Source organism: Dasypus novemcinctus, chromosome 2, assembly GCF_030445035.2.
Source record: "Dasypus novemcinctus isolate mDasNov1 chromosome 2, mDasNov1.1.hap2, whole genome shotgun sequence".
NCBI classification, from domain to species: Eukaryota; Metazoa; Chordata; class Mammalia; order Cingulata; family Dasypodidae; genus Dasypus; species Dasypus novemcinctus.
This window is the reverse complement of record NC_080674.1, coordinates 151335205-151357347: the sequence shown is the minus strand read 5'-3', so window position 1 is coordinate 151357347 and position 22143 is coordinate 151335205. Positions and strand designations below refer to the sequence as shown.

At 37.5% G+C, this 22143-nt stretch overlaps 1 protein-coding gene across 13 annotated transcripts in view; it reads right to left on the bottom strand.

The window, feature by feature from the left end:
* ARHGAP26 (Rho GTPase activating protein 26) overlaps window positions 1-22143 on the bottom strand; it is a 1052546-nt gene that overhangs the window by 166078 nt on the left and 864325 nt on the right. For all 13 annotated transcript variants that reach the window (XM_071210383.1, XM_071210390.1, XM_071210397.1 and 10 more), the window contains 3 exons: window positions 9339-9426; window positions 7744-7802; window positions 6113-6218 (listed from right to left, as the gene is read on the bottom strand). In XM_071210383.1, the coding sequence (XP_071066484.1) occupies window positions 6113-6218; window positions 7744-7802; window positions 9339-9426 (253 nt within the window). The remainder of the gene's footprint in view (window positions 1-6112; window positions 6219-7743; window positions 7803-9338; window positions 9427-22143) is intronic.

The window sequence follows — 22143 nt, the reverse complement described above, 5'->3', positions numbered from 1 at the left end:
TGACCACGAGGGACACGAGACAGGGCTGCAAAGCCCGGCAGGGTTTTATCTTAAGAGCAATATATGCAAGGCTTTAAAGTTTTTAAAAGCAGGGCGATCACATGCAGTGATGTGCAGTTTTCAAAGTTCATTGGTGACAGAACATTCCCTCTGCAGACTGGAAGGGAGCCAGAGATCCATCAGCCAGAGCACCCAGGGAGGAGGCCTTTGTCTAGGGTAGAAATGAGATGGAGAAAGTGTGGATGGAGTTGAGATAGTTAGAGGTTAAAATCAACAGAACTGTAGTTTAGGGGTAGGAATCAGCAAGGGAGAAGCAAACGAGGCTAGCAAATGTGGTCAGCGTGGCACTGTGGACACCATCAGTGGCCCAGTAGACAAGGGCCTAATTCTGCACCACAGCAGTGGGGTGTCCAGTGATTACTAGAGAGAACAAAGTTTTAGGAGCCAGAGTATATGGCTGAGGGGAGGCTGCCAGAGAAGCTCACAGGAGCTTTCCATCTTAGAAAGCCAGCCATCTCAAAAGTACTGTTTTCTTTTAAACGAGCTTTGTAAAATTCCTCAGATATTTTCTTTGGAATAGTCTGATGGCAAGGAATTAGCTGCTCTTCTTACATGTTACAACAGCTCAACATTAAGCTAAATTTTACCTTCTAGCCTTGGAATGGAGGAAGAAGGAATATTAGAGTATTTAAAAGATATGTGTTAATGCCCAAGTAACAATTTTATTTTGACTTTTTATCAAGAACTTCAAAAAATTCTACTTAACTGCCAGGACCATTCTCCTGTGTTGCCAAGGCCGAGCAATGACTTTTCTTTATAACTTCAGGCATCTACACATGAACCCAATCATTCTGCTTCTAGATCATTGAGGAAATACGAATATATCCTTCTTGATTTGCAGGAAAGCCTGGAAATACTCAGACTCCAGTCACAGGAATGAGATAAAACCCAAGCCACTAGATGTTCAACCCTGATAACTTTTGCCAATGGAGTCTACATATTTTGATAAAGTCTTACTTGTAAGCCAAGAATTTGCCCCACAAATATTACTTCCTGATGCCTACATTCTAGAGAGTTTGGCCCTTTTTAGAAATGTCACAACATGTAACAAATGATTAAAATAAACATCAGACAATCAGTAATGAAAAGAACAAAGATTGATAAGGGGTAATGTGATTGAAGTTTGTCTACTTTTGCCTTCTTTATTACACTCTCCCACTCTCCACCCCCAAAAGAGAGTAATTTAGTGTATATGTTGCCCACACTGCAGATGTATAATCTCACCTTCCAAATTGACCTTTTCATCCCATTTTTCTTTTTTTTTTAAAGATTTTTAAATTTGACCTTTTCATCCCATTTGTCTTTTTTTTTTAAAGATTTTTAAATTTATTCCCCCCCTCCCCCCTGTTATGTGCTCTCTGTGTCCATTTGCTGTGTGTTCTTCTATCCTTATCAGCGGCACTGGGAATCTATGTTTCTTTTTGTTGCATCGTCTTGTTGTGTCAGCTCTCCATATGTGCGGTGCCATTCTTGGGCAGGCTAGTTTCTTTTGCACTGGGTGGCTCTCCTTACGGGGCTCACTCCTTGCATGTGGGCTCCTCTATGCGGGAGACACCTCTGCGTGGCACGGCACTCCCTACGCGCATCAGCACTGTGCGTGGGCCAGCTCCCACGGGTCAAAGAGGCCCAGGATTTGAACCGCAGACCTCCCATGTGGTAGGCGGATGCCCTATCCATTGGGCCAAGCCTGCTTCCCATCATCCCATATGTCTTAATCAAGTTAGTACATCATGTAAATATCATTCAATAGACAATGATCTCTGTTGCCCTGTGGGTTGCCTGCTCAGAGCACTGCCTTTATTCCAGTAACCGTGCCTCTTTCAGGCAGCCCAGGTAAATAGTGTTTGTTGTAAAATAATCATGGTGGTCCCATTCTCCTTGCTTTAGGGATGAGCATGTAATCTAGTTTGGACGAATGAAGCTTCTGGGAAAAGTATAACATAGCTCTTAAAAAGAGGTTCACAGAAGAGATAATGCCTCGTATACCTCTGGACAACCAATCATCTGCAAGGGCACGATGCGTAATCTTACAACCGTCAGCTGAGGCTGGCTGAGCACGAACATGGAAATAATTGGAGTCCTTCAGGAGTTGAGAAGTTAACCAACCCAGACTGATTTTGGGTAATGAGACAACAGATTCCCTTATTTTTAAAGCCATTTTGACTTGGATTTCTGTTTTTTATAGCCCCTCAAAATATTAAATGATATAATAACTCTTTGGAGAGGCAGAGAGGGCTCAGCATCTCAGATAACATCCTAGCAATAGAGAAAGAGTTGCTCCAAAAAAGGAAAGAGACTAAGATTTATTTCTCAGTTAAATGTTTTGGGAAAACCAGCTGTGAAAAGGTATTTTTAATACCTACTCCTGGGGGATAGAGAGTCCTTTGAAATCCTCTCACACAGCATAAACACTGTAATAAAGTTAAAATGAGACACTATGAATGGTATGTGTGGGGATACACAAAATACTTGGAGTCATCATAATATGTAAACATTAGAGAACTACCATGACATTAGTCTTTATTACTCATCTACTCTTATTTCCTTCTACAATTATAAGTTCAGGAATTTTTTCTTGTCCCCCCTTTCTCCCCCCACCCCCCATCTTCTACTTGACAATATCACAAAATCACAAGGTTGCAAAGGAAATCAGAATACTGAGGCTCAAAGAGGTTAAATGATTTGCAACAGATCCCACAGCTAGCTGGGGATGATCTTTATTATTAAAAATGCCTTATGTACCATTTTAAAAGTCATTTATTGAAAACTCAATTTAATGCCAAGTGGAATTGCAAAGACTCATGAAATCAAAACTAGATTTTTTTTAACTAAGTTTAATTATGACAAAAAAAATCACTCTCTTCTGAACTTGTTGCTCTGAGTTTCTTCCTATTTTTAAACCTTCTAGATCCCAATCGATTCCTTTCAATACCATTTTCTCTCATGCTTTTGGTTAGGGGTTTTTAAAGGACTAACTGCATAACAATTTCCTGGGAAATAAATTAGAAATGCAGATTCCCAGGGAGAGAGTCTGATTTGGTAGACTGGGCTGGGACCCAGGCATGTTGAGGTAAATGAGCACCCAAGTGAATTCAGATGTTGGGGGTGCCTGAACCATACTTTGAAGCACATGGCTCTAGACTCAAAATTATATTTCGAGATCCAAATAGAAAACACCTAATTATCATAGTAGATTTAAGCTGGAACAACAAAAATATGTGCATGATTGCCTATAAATTTTTATGTTCCCTCTGAGGTCTGAAACAAACCCACTGCTCTGTGATTTGGATAGACTGGCAGTCATTTGTTTTGGAGGTTTTGGGTTTTTAATACATTCCCCTCAAGACCTTTTTCCCCTGAAGGCATTTCTACTTAGGATTAGATATAAAATGTCTTAACTCTCCCTCCACAACTAAAGGAAATCAATTTCGGAAAACGTTTCATTAAGAGTACTTTAAAAAATACACAATACAAAATGTCTTGCCTTTGAACCAGAAGTCTAAGATATACAGGGCAAACACAGTAGGTAATGAAAGAAGTAAACAGTGGGTTTTCCAACAGAACCAGCCCTGAAACCAAAACTTAGGAAGGAAGCTGAGCATTAAGTAAGTGGACCAGAGGAACAATAGCTCCGGCATATCCCAGGTTAAGTATGAACCTGAGAAAACTGGAACTAAACAGACAAATCTCTTACCCCAAGTTAACTTTGCCTTACTGCTTAATTTTAAATACAAGGACGTATAGAGTTTTAGTGGAATTCTAGAACTCCTCTGGGTACCAAAGAATTTTTTTCAGATCGAAGTGAATACTCTTTTCTGGGTCCAGCAGTGCTCATTTAAACTTATCCCTCCCAGACATTTTTAAATTTGGAGGCCCCAGAAACCAAGAACCCAGCATGCTGAGAACTTGAGTCTTCGTGTTCTGACCCCAGCTGTCCCCAGCTCACAATACGGCCATGAGAGTGTGTCTACACCTGGATTTCTCAATGATAAATGAATAAAGAAATGCCATAAAACCTTACGAAATGAAAAAAAATCATTGTGAAGTATTGAAGGTGAGATATAATGTTCCCAGAAAAGCAACGTAATAAATAACCCCAACAACAAAACTGGTTTAAATTGGTTAAAAGGCAAAAAACCTAGTCTATATAGCTGTAACTTGCATATCTACTTGCACTACTTTGGGTTATGAACAAGAGAGGTTATGGACTTCATGGGATTGGGGGACCAGAGGGCGGAAAGAGAAAAAGAAAGTCAACCATCCACCAGCAGATGAACAGGGCTAACTGTTCAAAATCTACCTTAAGGTTTTTTCGTTTGTTTGTTTTTAACACTTTCATTCTTTAAAGACTCCTAACAATCCTCAGGCAATTTAAAAATGGGAGAAATTCAGTATTGGCTCCCTGCCTACTGCTGGATCACCATTTGCTCTTGGGCTCTCTTGGTCCAGTTAAGTTTTCATTCCAGGTGCACAGCTTGAATAGGCCCATGCTTGCAGCTGGTTCCTCACCCTTCTTTGCCAACTGTTTCTGGCAGATTTGGAGACCTCCTTAAGACCCGGTGGCCATGAAGAAGTGACAAGAGTCCCCACACATACTTGGCTGATGTCTGTACCTGGAACTTCCTCCGTTTGGGCTCATGCCCTTCGAGGGTGCATAGTTTTGCAACTAAGATCTAAACCAGCTTTTTTTCCATTTAACAAATGCCTGACTCTGGGTTGTATGGAATAAGCACCAAACTGTCATCTCAGAGCATCTGGAGTTACTTTTTAAAGCCCAGCTCCCAATATTTTAAACACACTTCATCAGGATTCTTTGACATTTTTTGGGCATTCTTCCTGTAAACTTGCATGTTCTCTGTTATGCTTAATTGTTCCTGAACATATAGTTCTGATATAGCATGGCAAGAAAAAAATTTTGGCCAATAAAGGAGTGACCCTTGACTCTGCCCAATTGCTTCTCACTGACACACAAAATGCTCTCCTTTCCTCATAATTAATTCACATGGAAATCTTTATGGTAACATACACACTCTCCCTCCAAAAGGTAATATCAAGTGCTTGACAGAACTATGAAAATTAACCATCACATTCTCCCTCAGCGGGTATCAATACAGCCCAAAGAAATGACTTAACGGCACGAACAAAGTGTGAGGAAGGTCCAAGTTTATAACACATAAGTTCAGTAGAATTTTGGGCTTAAAGACTTAGGTTAACTGTCTTCATATGCCCCTGTCTCCAATCCAGAACATTCCACCAGAGTCAATGGAAGGTTAGAACATACACACACAGTGACTAATACTGCAAGGGAAGTCAGCAAGACCATTCCAAAAAGGGTTAACGATAATAAATAAACAAAAATCCAAAACCATTCCAAGATGTATAAACACTCCTGGCAGGAAAATCAGGTGCCCACTGAATGCCCTGATTATCTTAGAGGACAAGTAGGAATTTGTGCAAAAAAATTCTTTTATTCTCTATACTTCTTAAAAGACATTAATACTTTGATACATGTAACTTCTTTATCAATGACCCAGATAAAGGAGGGGGTCTATTACCCATATTTTCAGATGAAGAAACTAAGGAATAGAGAGGTTAGTGGCCATCCAGAGTTGGTTAAGTGGCTTGTTGAGAAAAGACTCAACTCTAGAAGCCAGGCCTCTTTACTTCAAATCTAAGGTCTGTAAACATGACATATCCCTGCTCATTCTTGAGCAACACAAGAATATATAACTCCTGAATACTCGGCTTCATGGCCTGTTGTCATGGATGACATACTCTGATTTGCTCTTGATGACCCCAAAATATAAAACTCCCTGAAAACTGGTGACCTGGTGGCATGGGCACTTCTCCACCCTCTTCTGCAAAGGCCATCTGGCATTTGCTGCTGTATCCACTGCAGTTAGCATTTCACACATTTCTTTCCTAAGCCTCCGGCATACCTGATGCAATTCCTTTGTGGGAGGGGAGAACAGTAGTAGAACTGACACCAGCTTTACTGTTAAAGATAAGAACTTTCTAGGAGAGAGTAAAGAGCCAGCAGGCATAAACCTACTTTGCCAAGTGGTTCATGAGCAGCTGTAACATCTGCCGATTTTTCTCTGGGAGCCGATGGACAAGGCTGTGGATTTCAGAGACCCGAGACTCCTGGTTCTCCAGCTCTGCAAAGGAAGGAGAGAGGCAGTAATATTTCATCAGTGTCCCAACTAAACCAGCTGAAAAGACGAAATCATTAACAGGCAGAGGATTTCTTGAAGATTCATGATCCTATCCTGTGTACTGTGTGACTAGATTTAGAAGTCTTTTTGATGCACTTTTTGCTGGCACTTTCTGTAACAAGGTTCATCAAGAATGTGACCGTTAAGAAATTCAATCCAAAATGATGACGTGATGAAGTGGAGTCAGTCAGCTGCACACCCAGAGTAGCAAGGAACTCAGGAGCAGCTGGCTCCCTAGAGTGACAACTTCATTTCAAGGAAGGAAGGAACTTTATGCACTCGTTAAGCGATAAACAAATGGCAGATGAACAATATTGCAAGAGTCTCAAATGTCAAAATAATACCTCAAGACAGCAAGAAAGAAATAAAAGGACATGTCCAGCTATTCTTAAGTCATGTATGACAAGTGCTGGTAGAAACAGAGCAATCACAGATAAATATTAAGTCTATTTCCAACATGTAACCCAAATCATGTCCTGTCAACGTTCTCTTGGATGAACTTGGGTAAGTGGCTTCGTTTCTCTGGGAAACAGATTGGCAGTACTCACCATACCTATTTATAGAACTGATGTGAGGTTTAATTAGAGAATGGTTGCTATGGGCTTGGAATTTCTCTGAGAAAGAAATCACATAAACACCCTCTTTACTCCCAGTTTTCTCCCATGTCTTTCTCCTCCCTGTATTAAGGGGGTGATTATTACGAGATAAGGCCACTAGAATATTAGGTACTATTAAATAAGGCCAGTAGTGGCTACCAGGGTAAACAAACTCCAAGAGCTTAAAGGAACCACGGAGAGGCACAGGCTATTGACCTAATAGCACTATGAGGATTCATGCCAGATTTAAATCTGATCGAGAATATTACTGCCTCCTTACAGGAGACTTACCCACGTAGACAGATTCCAGTATACTTAGGGTAGCTTGCACCTAATCCCAATGTATTTTAATATCAGTAATATGATGCTAGGGACCTGGATGAGAGAGGTAAAGAATGATTGGAAGCTGTAAATGGAAGACACGATGGAAAGAAGACTGTGAAATTACATAAATGGTGTCATAGTCAGGGAAACACTTCCAATGCTCAATTTAGGTAATGTGAAATGTCTGATTCATTCTGCAAAATACTTCTTAAGGGCTGGAAAAACCCCAAGGAGTTAGAACTCCAATAATCAAAACTAGAAAGGCATACTTGCTATTCTCCTTTCCCTTCACTCTTGACCCTAAAAAAACACGTCCGAAGTTTCTCCCCTTTACTATAAATTCAACGAGGCGGCAAGGCCTGAATAATCCCGATTTGATTTTGTTTTTATTCTGTGTCAGACTCTCTTAAGCATGTATGTGGGTAGTTCACATACAGGCTATCAAGGGTGAGATAATATTTATTTTGGGATATTGACTGTTTTGCTTTTTTCTTAACAGAAAAATCTATTCTTTTCCCCCTTAAAACTGTAACAGAAAGCAAACTTACTTGCTGCTTTGATAAAACTTCTTTGAAACTGGTACATCATGAGTGGTCCTGGAAGCATTCTGGAATAAAAGGATATAGATCAGTTAGTTTTAAAATGAAATAATCATATTCTCTCTACACAACAGCCTAGAGACTGCCAAACTGTATTACATTTCTCAAAGACAAATATCACAGGAAAACAGTAGCAAATCAACTTAGTTTAACTTAGTTTTCCAATTAAAAGGGCCCTGAAATTTAACTTGAAATTTTTGTTCTCTCCTTTTTTGTTAAAGGAATGGATGTAACTCTATTTCAAAGTCACAACTAGAAAAGTGCTAATGTAAAAGTCTAGCACAAACCAAGAGATTTCCTTTTCAGTCAGTGACTCACCTATCAACGGGGGCATTTTAAGATGGGTCTGAGAAACATGCAACTAACAAAACACTTGTTAACTACCTGTGCTTAAACTCTCATCTTCCTGGGAACTTATTATCAGAGTCAGTTCACCAGGGAATGCTAAGAGAGACTTTGTAGGTGTTTTTGTGGTGAATTAACTATGTAGTGTTGCTCCAGAATTCAAAAGGGCTAAAACATAGGCCTGATATAAGCACAAATGTACACCTGTGCAAGTGTGAATGTTTTAGCTGTCAACTTGACCTTTTTCTAATGGTCCAAATAATAAGCTTCTCAACAGACTTTACATTATTCTTGGTTCTCCTAACTCAACTCTTAGTTATCATTTACATTACATCTTACACTTGACCAAGATCTTTCCATCAACTCCCCAATAACCAACCAATAAAACCTGAATCACCAATTCCTTTTCTGTGGCCTTCCTCTTTTGCATTCTAGCCAAGCACATCTTCACAAAGCCTCTATAAATACTTAGCGATTTATGATAGTTCTCCTCTCTAAGAAGAGATGTGCCCCCCCACCTTCCCATGTATAAAGAACTACAGTAAAGAAATACAGCGTTCCTATACTTGAAGTCCACCATACATTTCAGCCTATTCATGAAACTGAGATGTGGACAGCTAGTCAATCTCCCCCAACTAGATAATTAGGAAAGGAGTAGAGAGGTAGCAGAAACATCATATATATTATTACAAAGGAAAAGAGTATTTTCTCCAGTAATCTTTTCTAATCCAAGCAGAAAGAAATCATAAAGGGTTCTTGAAGTCCTCGTTTTAAAGGACCAATGCCAGCAATATATTCTATCTGTGCAATGTACAAGATGTGTGAAATACACTGGGTGTGTAATCATGTATTCTCAATAGAATGTGATACATGATTGTTTTCTTAATACATTATTCAGGGATTTCAAGGAAGAGTACATTTAGATGCGGGCCTCTCTGTTCAAGACTAGTCATCACAGTAGCTTCTCATAACAAGCAAAGCTTCCTAAATCACTCGTGGCACCATTGCACAATGGCAATCTATCAACTACAGGCGTTTTTACAATCAGTTCGACCAGTGGAGTTAATTACACCCACACAGAAGCTGTTTCCACATCTCATTCACCCACCCAACAGCTCGCTGGAGGCTGAAAATAAAACTGCTTTCTTCCTGATTGCATGATAAGCTGGCACCATGCCCTGCAAATGGAAAGTCCCCACCTTAGGTAAGTCTTCAGAGCACTTGTGATGGTCTTTATCTCCCATTCGGCACAGATATCTGTTTCTGTTTCAGAAGCTGTTTTGGGGTCTAAAATGAAGAAAAGACCATTCTTTAAAGCAGAGTAGAAAATACAGTTACCCATAAAAACATATACAAATGTGTTCAACCTCCTTAGTAATCAAAGAAAGAAAATTAAAACAAAATTGACATGCATTTTTGCCTATTAAATTAGGAAAATGTTTTTTTAAAAAACACCCAAACATCTATTGCTGGTAAGGATACAGTCACACTGATCCTCTCATAAACTGCTAGAGGCAGTGCAAATAAATGCAACCGTTCTGAAAAGCAGTTTGGCACTATATACTGGGAATCATAAAAATGTTTATACACTTTGAACTGGTAATCCCATATCTCACAATCTATCCTCAGGAAATAAGACATGAGAAAAGTTAACATACCCCCAAAAAACGTCCTACATACACTATTCTTCATAACAGTAGGAAAAGGTAAAATAGGAAACAATCTAAATGTCCAATGATAGGATGATGAAATTAACAATGTTTCCCCGGTAGAACATGACATAGCCATTTGAATGATAATGATGACTGGACAGCAACATGGAAAATGCTAATATTATCAAGTAATGGCAAGCCAAAGAAAGAAAGATCTAAAAGTTTGTGAGAAACGCATATGAACGAAGACTGAAAGGAAATACTCTAAAATTAAAATAGTGGTTGGGTTAGAGTCATGGAATTGTGGTTTTTATATTTTCTAAACTGCCTATGATTCAATTCCATTACTATTATATTTTTAAAAAATTGCCTCAAGCACAGAAGTGCAATGAGAACTACCCATAATTACATCAGCTTCTGATAATTTCTTTTGTCTCCTCTTGCTTGGACTTTGAAACAAATGTGTATATTTTAAATAACTGTCTCTTTTTAAAGGAGACATCATTCTTTTAGTTTTCCTGAGCAGCACCTGGGAAAGTGAGAATGAGAGAGAGAGGATGAAGAGTAAGGCCGCTTCTCAGGTCAGCAGGACTCATCTAATCAATGGGGAGATGTCAGGTCACACACACTGGAGGGAGGGAAGTGGTGTCTGTTGGAGCATTTAAGAGGAACCCAGCTCCTCATACTGCCTAAAGGTTAGGTATCTAGCTCCTAGCTCCTATTCCGTTTTCTTTCTGCACAGGCCCCCATGTTTCAATGGTTGGCTTTTCTTATTCCTAGTCCATAAGTGTGGCTGAGCCTTTACCCACCCAAGGGTAAGGAACGAGATTCAGGATGCCCGATGAAAGCACGGAATCTCTCTAGGCAGAGGCTGGCTCAGGCATGGACCAAGACCTAAGCCGTAAGCCAGTCCAGTCAGAGCAAACTTGAGGACTTTTCCAGGACTTGAGGAGAAAGACATCTTCAGTTTCCTGCTAGGTACCAGGGTAGTTACACACCTGCCAGCTGTCACCACAAAGAACCCGACAGACAAAGCCAGACAGGAGAGAAGTGGAGATTTGGGGTCTTGTGGACATGGGCCGTTGTATCTGGCCATGCCTTGTCAATTATGATAGCTGACAAATTCCTCCCAGCCAGTTTAGGTCAGGTTTTCAGTGTGTGTGTGTGTGTAACCAATCCAAAGAGATCTAAATGATACACCAGGAAAAGAGAGCCAGCCGCTGTACTGTCTTTCTGGACATTGTCCAAAAATTTGGGAAAACTAAGAAAGCGTTTTTTCCCTCAGGGCCAACAGCCTTTCAGCTAGAAAAGGGGAATGAGTCACAGGGGAGCATAACACATTTTCTATTTTCTGGGAAAGAATGGGAAAGTACTGCTTTCATCCAAATAGGAAAAAGGAGGATCAAGAGTGGCTTAAGGAATTCGCCTGTAATCCCGAGGTTAGGTCACAGATGCAGTCAGTGCCTACTGCTGTCAGTGTGATCCCCTGACACAGGCTGGAAGGTGAGAAAGGAGAGGATCCCAGCTCATACAATGCTTGGATCCTAAAGGCAGAATATCCAGGTGAAGTTTGCAGGTGACCCTGGGCAATCATAAAGTCTTTCTTGTCACATGAAACACCTAAAGAATATGTTTCTATTTCTGGGGCCAAGGAATAGTAAATTGCATAGGGTTCTAACAGAGCAAATTTCCGTAAAGTGCACAAAATGTGATTTTCCTAATATCCCAGACCTCTGTAGCTTTAATTCCTTCCTTTCTCTGTCATCTCATATTCATCTAGTGGCTACTTCCAACAGAAGTGATGTACTGAAACACTTTGCTTAGCATGACCTTTTTCCTTCCCACCCCCAAGACCCGTGGAGAGCTGCCATACTGCTTGGTTCCTGGATGCGAGACAAATGCTACTGTACATTTTTCTAAGGAATGAACCAACTTCTACCCAAGAAGAGTGAACATGACACTAAACAAGCAGCAGTTGGCAGGTCTGGGAGTTGTGAACTATTCCTTGAACCACATTTAGCAAACTAATGATTAGCTTCCACTTATTCGGGCTCTGTAACCATAGGAATATTGTGTAACATTACAGAGGGAAGAGTCAAATTACAGCCCAGCTAAAGGGCTTTTTATAGTACTGATGAGGTAAGCGTCATAAATTGAGGACGTCCATTTTAATTCATTTACTATCCAAATTAAATTGAATACAGCCTCCCAAGCTACCCCATTTTCAGAAAGTGCTGCCAATTTCTACACCTCCCTACTGATGTTCCCCTGGCTTGCAGAGGCTTTCTGGTGGCATCTGCATATGTCGCAGAGGCATAATTTACAATTTCCTTTACGGCTCAGTACATTTCTTCCCATCATGTCACCTGGCCATTGTAGAACTTAGTAAAACTGAGCCGAACTAGAGGAGAAGTCCAATGTACAAAAAAGTATCATGTGGGTAGAGGGGAATGAGTATATTTCCTCCTCAATTTACTACCACACAAATTCAGAAAAACAGGAAGCAGAGACTAGAAGAGTTGCAGGAGGAAGTGGTCTTAGAAATGTCATACTGGATCAGTCCCAATATCCATCTAGTCCAGTACTGTGCTGCTGTCAGACACTGAAGGACATTGGAAGAAATGATGAGAAAAGTTTCCTACACACACTTAAACTCTCTAACAGCACATAATAAAGTATGCAAATTAATAATTGTTTCTCTTTAATTGAGAGGGAAATATATGCACATAGTTAAAAATGATCCAAACAAAACAAATAGATATGCACTAAAAGCTTAAGTCTTTCCTACCCTACAGGCAACTACTAATACTAGTTTTGTGGGTGCATGTATCCTTTCTCTAAAACTCTATACACATACAAACATATATATGAATTCATACAACTTTTTAAAAACACAAATGGAAACACATTATGCATATCATTCTCTGTGTTGCTATGTTCATTAAAGAACATCTTAGAAATTGTTTCACATCGGCACACAAATATATCTACATACAGTATTTCACTATATATACATATATAATCAATGTCCCCTTTTAATGGAAATTAAGGTCATTCCCTGTTTTTTTTTCTTTTATAAACAATAATGTAAACCATTGTTTCTTTGTACCTGTCTTACCTGTGGAAGACATTCATAGAATTTCTCAGCCCAAAGGAATTAATTTTGAAAGATAATTGCCCAACTGTACTTCAGAGGTTGTACCATTATCTGAAAGAATGGGAGTGTCTCCTTCCCCTATCCTTAGCCAATCTGATAGGTAAAAAGGTCATCACATTGTTTTAAATTGCATTTCCTTAATGAGGAGGGAAGTTGAGAACCCTTTCCTGTGTGTATGTAAGTTTCTAAAGTCAAGTTTAATGAGGTACAGTCACCCTTTTTAATGTACAGTTCCATGATTTTTGACAAATTACACATTCATGTCAACTACCATCACAACCAAGATATATGATATTTCCATTATCCTATAAGGTTCCCTTATGTCCTCTGTGGTCAGTGCCCTCCCTCCACCTCCTGCCCCTGGCAACCACTTTCATTTAGCATAATGCTAAATGAAATCCATCCATGTTACTGCATGGACAATAGTCCATTCCTTTTTATTTTCACCAACACTCGATAAAGTCAGTCTTTTTAATTTTAGCCATTCTAATACGTATGCAGCGGTATCTCATTTTTTAATGTTCATTTCTCTAATTACTAATGATGTGGTTCATGTGCTTTTTGGTCATTGGTGAAGTGCTTATTCAAAGCTTTTGTCCATTTTAAAAATTGGTGTTGTTGTTTATATTCCTATTATTGACTGGTAAGAGTTATATATATATATTCTGAATACAAATAATTTATCAGATATGTTTTGCAAATATTTTCTTCTGATCTGCAGTTTGACTTTTCTTTTTCTTAATAGCATCTTTTTAAAAGTAGAAGTCTTCAATTTTGATAAAGTTCAATTGATCAGCCTGCTTTTTGTGTTCTAAGAATATCTGCTTGTAAACCAAGGTCACAAAGATTTTCCCTCTTGTTTTATTCAAGAAGTTTAGTAGTGTTAGCTCTTGGGTTTAGGAATATGATTCATTTTGAATTAATTTTTGTGTCTAGCATTAGATAAGGGTTCAAGTTCATTTTTTCCACTTCAATGTCTTATACCAATACCATTTGTTGAAAAGAATGTGCTTTCTCCGTTGATTACCTTGATACCTTTATCAAAGATCAATTGATCGTATATGTATGAGTACTATTTCTGGACTCTCTTGTCTGTTCCATTGATCCTACTGTCTCTTCCTAGGAAACACCACATGGCCTTGCTTTCCTGTATTTATAAGTGAGTTGGGTATAGCATCCAGAATGTATAAATAAATCCTTCAAATTAACAACAGAAAGATAAACAGTCTAATTTAAAAATGGGCAAAAGACTTGAATAGGCATCTCTCCAAAGAGGATATGCAAATGGCCAAAGAGCACATGAAAAGATGTTCAACATAATGATGTAAGACATTGCGGAAATACAAATCCAAACCATGATGAGTGGGGAGCAGATGAAGCTCAAGTGGTTGAGCACCTGCTTCCCAGGTATGAGGTTCCAGGTTTGATCCCCAGTACCTCCTAATACAAACAAGCAAACAAATGAAGAAAAACCAATTCTCATTGAGGAGCAGGTATAGCTCAGTGGTTGAGTGCCTGCTTCCTATGTACGAGGTCCTAGGTTCATTCCCCGATACCTCCTGAACAAACAAACAAACAAACAAACAAAAAACACAATGAGATATCACTTCGCTCCCACTAGAATGGCCACTATTTTTAAAATAGAAAATTACAAGTGTTGGAAAAGATGTGGAGAAATAGGAACACTCCTTCATTGCTTGTGGGAATATAAATGGTGGAGCTGCTGAGGAAGACAGTTTGGCAATTTCTCAGAAAGTTGGGTATAGAATTACCATATGACTTGGCAATCCCACTTCTAGGTAGATACCCAAAAGAATTGAATGCAGAGACTCAAACAGATCTTTGCACACTGATGTTCATACTAGCATTATTCACAATCGCCAAAAGATGGTAGCAACCCAAGTGTCCATCAATCAACGAATGGATAAACAAAATGTGGTATAAATGTACAATGGAATATTATTCAGTCATAAAAAGGAATGAAGCTCTGATTCATGCAACAACATGGATGCACCTTAAAGATATCATGTTGAGTGACATAAGCAAGACACAACAGGATGAATATTGTATGATATCACCAATATGAAATAATTAGAATAAGGAAACTCATAGAGACAGAATTTAGACTATAGATTACCACGGGATGGGGTGGGGGTAGCGAATAGGGAGTTAAGGCTTAAAATGTACAGAGTTTCTATTTGGGATAATAGAAAAGTTTTGGTAATAGATGGTGGTGATGGTAAAATAACATTGTGACTGTAATCAACAGCACTGAATTACATACTTGAATACAGTTAAAAGGGGAAATGTTAGATTGTATAAATAGTACTAGAATAAAAAAATTTTTTTTAAATCCATGGAATTGAACAACACAGTGAACCTTATGTTAAACCATGGGCTATAGTTAATAGTACAATTATAAAAATGTGATTTCATCACTTTTAACATAGTACGACACCAAGGCAAGGTGGTCTATGGGAATCCTGTATTTTATGTGTGATTATTTTGTAAACCCACAACTTCTCTAACAAAAAATAAATAAATTGTATTTGGTTTTCTGTGAACTGTCTTTTTCTGAAAACTTCTTGAGCCTTTTCATATTCTCCATCTCTATCATATCTTTGGGGAGGAAGTTTATATAAATACTCTATCCTTGATGCAATTAAGACTTCATTTCTTTTATCCCAAAAGTTATTCCTTCAAGACTAGGTTGACTATTTAGCAATCTGAAGAGCAAATTAATTTTTTTAATTTTTATATTTTATTTTATGATTATAAAAGTCATATATTTTTAAAGCTTTAGTCACTTATCTCGCTACTGCTGACATTATCTAAGAATCCAAAATACCGGACGCCACCTCTGTCCTGAGGTTCAAAAGTTCTAGCTGTCTCAAGTTCCTGAGTAGAGAAAGCCTCCTGGAAACATCCTCACAAAGCAAAGGTGTTGGTGGCAGCAGCAGAGAGGAAAGAGAGCTATCATCCAGGAACTCAGGATCGTGGCTAATAAAGACCTCACTGGTTCTCAGAATGAACAATCTTCCATCCAAATAGTCCACTACCTCCCAGTCCTTGTTATCATTTGTCTGCTCCCCTTTACTGGCAGGTACAACTGGAAGTTTATTCTTCGTTTGCCTTCCCTGCTTCCACTAAGCTCTAGCCTTCAAAGTCTTGGAATGTTTCCACTCATTACTATGTAAGTCTTTAGGCCTTGGAAGTCATCATGAAGAATGTCCATTACTTTAAGATGTCTTTGGAAAGAAGTCCTTGACTGATTTTAGTTACACTACTCAGTTGAAAGGGACGAGAAATGAGAAACAAATGAGAAAATATAAATCCAGTCACTCAAAGTCCCGGAGGAATAAGGAAAGATAGAGATAGTTCATGGCTCAATCACAGAGAAGAGGGTAAGGCAGGCTATTACAATTTGGTGCTTAAGCACTGCTATTTAATACCTTCCACATGTTCTCTGCCATAATAACCATGCTTTAAATATTACATAAAAAAGGAAAATTTTCAAGATAAGAGGAGGAAAACTAGCAACACTGAATCTGCATTTTCTCCACTATCCCAGTGAAATACCAATAAAGACACATGAAAAAATGGACACAAAGTTTCAACAGCACAGAAAATGAGGCTCTCAGTCAATGATCTGCCTACAACCAAAAGGAAGATCCTCCAGGCAAAGCTCAGGTGGACCGCTGACATCTACTTGGGGAGTAATGTGACAGGTGGTGGTAAAGCACAGCCCGCAGCACCCCAGCACAGGATACCACGCTCTTCCCTACCCCACCACATCCCAGCACACAAAGTTAGAGGAAGCTGCTTTCAAGAGTGACCAGACCTGAACTGGGATTACAATTCAGTGAAATGCAAAGGAAGTGAATTCAAAAGGGGGAAGGTCCTAGAAAAACATGGGAGTGACTAGAGAAGAACCACAATATACTTCAAACAAATAAGGAATAAACACTTCTCCAAGGACTATGACCAAGCTGCAGAACCAGGAGAATTCTATTCAAGTTTAGAGGTCCACATTAAATGAAAGATTTTAAAATGCCAGAAAGTTGGCTGGAATCATGCACAACAGCCCTCCAATTTCATATAAGAGGATCATTCGAATTGGATAAGGAAAATTATAGCAGAACAAGGAGAATATATCCACAGTGAATTTAAAAGCAAAGACTTACAAACTTTTTTGCATTTAGGTTAATTTTAAACAGAAGAAAAAGCTTAAAAATGTGTCAGCATTAAAGACAGACACAGCACTCTGGAAAAAAGTCAGAAAATATATGCTCTGAACTATAAAAAATTTCAGAAACATGTGAATGCTGCAAAGTAAGATGTCAAAAGGCAATAAGAGGGAAACGGATTTGCTCAACTGATAGAGTGTCCACCTAGCACATGGGAGGTCCAGGGTTCAAACCCAGGGCCTCCTGACCCATGTAATGAGCTGGCCCATGCACAGCACTGATGTGCGCAAGGAGTGCCCCGCCAAGCAGGGTATCCCTGTGTAGGGGAGCTCTACACACCAGGAGTGCACCCCGTAAGGAGAGCTGCCCAGCATGAAAAAAGTGCAGCCTGCCCAGGAGTGGCGCTGCATACACGGAGATGATGCAACAAAAAGAGACACAGATTCCCAGTGCCACTGACAAGAATATAAGTGGACACAGAAGAATACACAGCGAATGAACATAGAAAACGGACAACAGGGACTTGGGGGCGGGGGGAAGGGGAGAGAAATAAATAAAAAATAAGTCTTTAAAAAAAAAGGCAGTAAGAAACAGACTGAAATAGTAAAGGTAATGGTTGAATGGTAGAGATGAAAATCCAAATAGGTAAAATTAGTAAAAACACTAAAAATTCAATTATAAAATTAAACTTTACATTACAAAAAATAGCAAAAAAAATCAGACTAATTTATATTGCTATGTGGAAGTAAGCTTAAGAATTTTTGCTGAAATGCAAAGAATCAGGAGAAAAATAAACAATAATTGAAAAAGAAAAGGACATATTTTTTTAAAGATTAAGAATTGCAATGTAACAAAAAACAATCTGCTTTCCTTTAGAAGGGACCAGAACAAATAGAAGAGAAGTAATAATGAAAGACAAAATAATAGAAATCTTTCTAAAGAAAAACCCATGCCTTCAAATCAAAAGTAGAACCTGTGAACAAATTAAAATTAATAATAATAAAATACATCAACAAGTATAACTCAATGAAACATTTTAATTTCAAAATTCAGAGAAGCAACCTGCCACATATTTATGTTATTTGCTACTAATTTATGCTATACATTAAGAGGATAAATGAAACAAAAATATATAATGAAACCAAAATCTGGTTTACCTTAAACTGCTCTACAGTGCTAAAATGCAGAAGGAAGCCAAGACAGTATCTAGAGTCTTGAAGAAAAACATTGTGGTCTAAGAATTCTATATATCATTCCAATACGCTGTTTATTTGAGAATGGCACTAAAAAACTATTTGCAAATGAGCAAGAGCCCTAGAAGTGCTTAACTAATATTCCTCCTGAAAAAAAATTCCTAAAAAAGTGCTCTATCCCACTGAGAGATTAATCGAAATGAGGAATCAGGAATGAACAAGCTATGTACCAAAGCAGGGTTACATGAGTGAGGCACCTAGGGTGTAAGATTTAAGGCCCAGGGTGCAAATTGCACAATCTTGGGCCCTAGATGCCTCACTCAACTCTTGTGCTATGTATAAAAAACTGTTTGGAAACATCACTGAAACCAATTAAAACCAGAATTAAATCTATATAACAGTAGCAAAGTTGGCTACACAAGACCTCAAGTGTCAAAAATAATTCTTAGAAAAGAAGATGCACAACATATTGTGACAATAATAATAATAATAATAGTAGTAGTAGTAATATACATATCTTCCCAGATTGCAAACATAAAACTGGAAAATGGAGGTGGGAGAAATGGAAGAAAAAAAGTGTGCCAATTCCTGAAATTACATAGTGGAGAATCAATCATTTATAAATGTCATGGAAAATTAAAGAAAAGGAAGTTTAAGTATATTTTGATAGCTTTAAAAGGGATGATTAAATTCTAACTTACTAAAGAGAGAAAGGAAACAAAGAAAAAGAAGTCTATACAGTAAAACAAAAGACAAATTATATGGCTAAGAAATAGAGATTAACATAATTAAACAAAATGAAACAACAATATATCAGGCAAATATAAGTAAATTAAAGTCTTCTGTTAAAAAGGCAAAGACTCCCAGGGCAGATCATATCTGTTTGAACACACCTAAGTTAAATGAAGAATGAATGTTAAAAGTGGAAAGTAAAGAAAATGTATCAGGTTAACACAAATAAGAAAACTCTTTCCCATGTCATAAATATTAAAGTATTGACTTAAAAGTAAAAAGTAGGTCAAAGAAGGTCATCTTATAATTGCTAAAAGTATAACCCACAATGAAAATAAATTTCAACATACCAATCATAGAATATCATTGAAAACTATTTAAAATCAAAGCTGGCAAAATACAAGAAATTTTTGAAGAAAAAAAAAAGATTAATGGATTACTTTAACACACAAACCTTAAACTGAATAAATAGACAAAAAGTGAATATGTACAGAGAATTTGAATAGTATAGTCAATATAGTTATTTCAAGCACTTATGAAAAATAAATTAAATTTGGTCATTTTCTAATCTCACCAAAAACACGAGTCAGAATATCAACATCAGACTACAAAGTAGTTTGTCTCCAATCAATAGAATGAGAAATTTGTAACAAACAGTTAAAATACTAAAAACAAAACCTTATCCTATGAACATTTAGAAAGCACTCACCTAAATTACTCTTTCAGAAAAAGAGAAACTAAAACTATAATTATTAGACTACTAGACTAATAAAAAAACAACTCAAGAATAATAATTACCAAAGTATATGGACCAAATAAAAATCAAAAGGAAAATCCTAGCTTTAAATTTCTTAATTATGAAACAATAAATTTATGAACAAAAATAAATTTATGAACTATTCAATTCAGGTTAAGAAAGGAATATTAAGACAAACCTAATAGAAAGCAAGAAGAAGGAAACAAAATATATGAAAGAAACAATGATTTAGAAGAAAATACAGTGAAATTGACAGTAAGTCAATGATCTGTTAAGGTTAAAAAGTAAAAATGAGGTCAAACATAAATATATCAACTTAAGAATGAGCAAACATAGTTACAAATCTCTAAAATATCCCCAAGCAAACTTGGAGTTGTCCTGGGTGGTGCTCCAGGGACAATTGCCGGACATTATATGTCCTCCCATGGCCCACTGGATGGAATGTGGGAGAATGTGGGCTATGGTGTGGACCACAGGCCATAGGGTGCAGCGATGCCCAGAGATGTACTACTCACCAGATGCAATGGATGTGTCATGATGATGGGGGAGAGTGTTACTGTGGGGGGAGTGGTGGGGTGGGGGCGGTGGGGGTGAATGGGGACCTCATATTTTTTGAATGTAGTATTTTTTAAAAAATGAATAAATTGAGAATTTGGAAAAAAAATTAAAAAATTAAAAAAAAAATATCCCCAAGCAAATTTAAAAATGTATACAAACCAATAACTATGAAATAAATAGAAAACACTATAACAGAAGAATCTCAACTAAAAGCACCAGGCTCAGACTTTTCACAAGTAAGTTCTTACAAGTTGAAGGACTAGCTATTCTCCATTAGTTATACTGTTCCAGAACCTGAAAAATTTCCCAATTCATCTTAAGGCAATGACGTAATCCCAACATAATCCGAAAAAGAAAATACTAAACAATCCATATCAATTTCATTTATTCACATAGCTTCCCAACATCTTAAATAAAATAAAGTAGGCAGTATCCAATAATGTATCAAAAGAATAATGTATGATGACGAAGTAGACTTTATCCCAGAAAAGTGAAAATGCAAGTATGGCATATTATTATCAAACTATCAATGTGATGTATCAGCCAAACATATCAAAATAGGAAAAAAAAAAATCATCCACCAATATTTACTTTGATAAATGCCAGAGGCACCATTCTTTTGTAGTAAATTAGAAAGTAAAGGATAATTTGCCATCATAATAAGGAAAACATATCAAACCAATAGCCAATATCAGCTTAATAGTCTAACATAACAAAGCATTTTCACTAAAGTCAGGAATAAAATTATACTCCCGTTATCCACCATGATTTACTTTAGAAGTTCTAGCCATAGCAGAAAGTAAAGAAAAAGAAGAGTTCTAATTTTTGGAAAAGGAAACACCAAGTTATCATGATTTTCAGATGTTGCAAAAATTTTCCTAAGGGGAAAACCAAAATTTATCGAATACTTACTAGGTGCCAGCTTCTATTCTAAGTGTTTTCCTTTAAAAAAAAAACCTCATATATGTATATACAAATGTGTACATGTAGATGCAAAAATATGAGCAGAAAATTTATTAAGTAGTAAAATTTTACAAGGTAGCTGTATTCAAAACCAATGGTGCAATGACAACTAACATTTAGTGAAGGATGATAACATGTGAGTCCCTTTATATGTAAATGAACAGTAATCAAGAAGAAAAAATAATAGGTAAATATATATTCACAGTGAAAAGAAATACGTGGGCTTATATTTAAAACAAAACAACCTAACTTTTTCAGCTGAAGAGGCTAATTATTGTTCATAGGTCAGTTCTCCTCAAATCTAATTTACATAGTAGGTGTGATTGCAATGAGAATAGCAATGTGATTATTTTTCTTTTTTGGAAACATGAAACAATAATACTAATATTAATTAATAAAACAATGATCCACAATATCAGGAGTTGGCAAATGATGACCCTTGGTCGAAACCCAGCCTCCTCCCTGTTTTGTAAATAAAGTTTCCTGGAACATAGTCATGTCTATTTGCTTACTTATTGTCTATGGTGCTTAGCATCCTGCTATAATAGCAGCCACAAGGCAGAGTTGAGTAGTTGCAACAGTGACCATATGATCTACAATGTTTAAAAGATTCACTACCTAGCCCTTTACAGAAAAAGTGTGCTGACTTCTACACTAGAATGGAAATTCCATTCCCTTCCCTTAACTCCAAAGTTCAAGAACAGTACCTGTCACTTAATAAATGTCTATAAATAAATGGATAAACCCATGAGAAGGAAAAGGATTTCTTGGAAGTTTTTGAAAGAGTCATAAAGGAGAAGTTGCA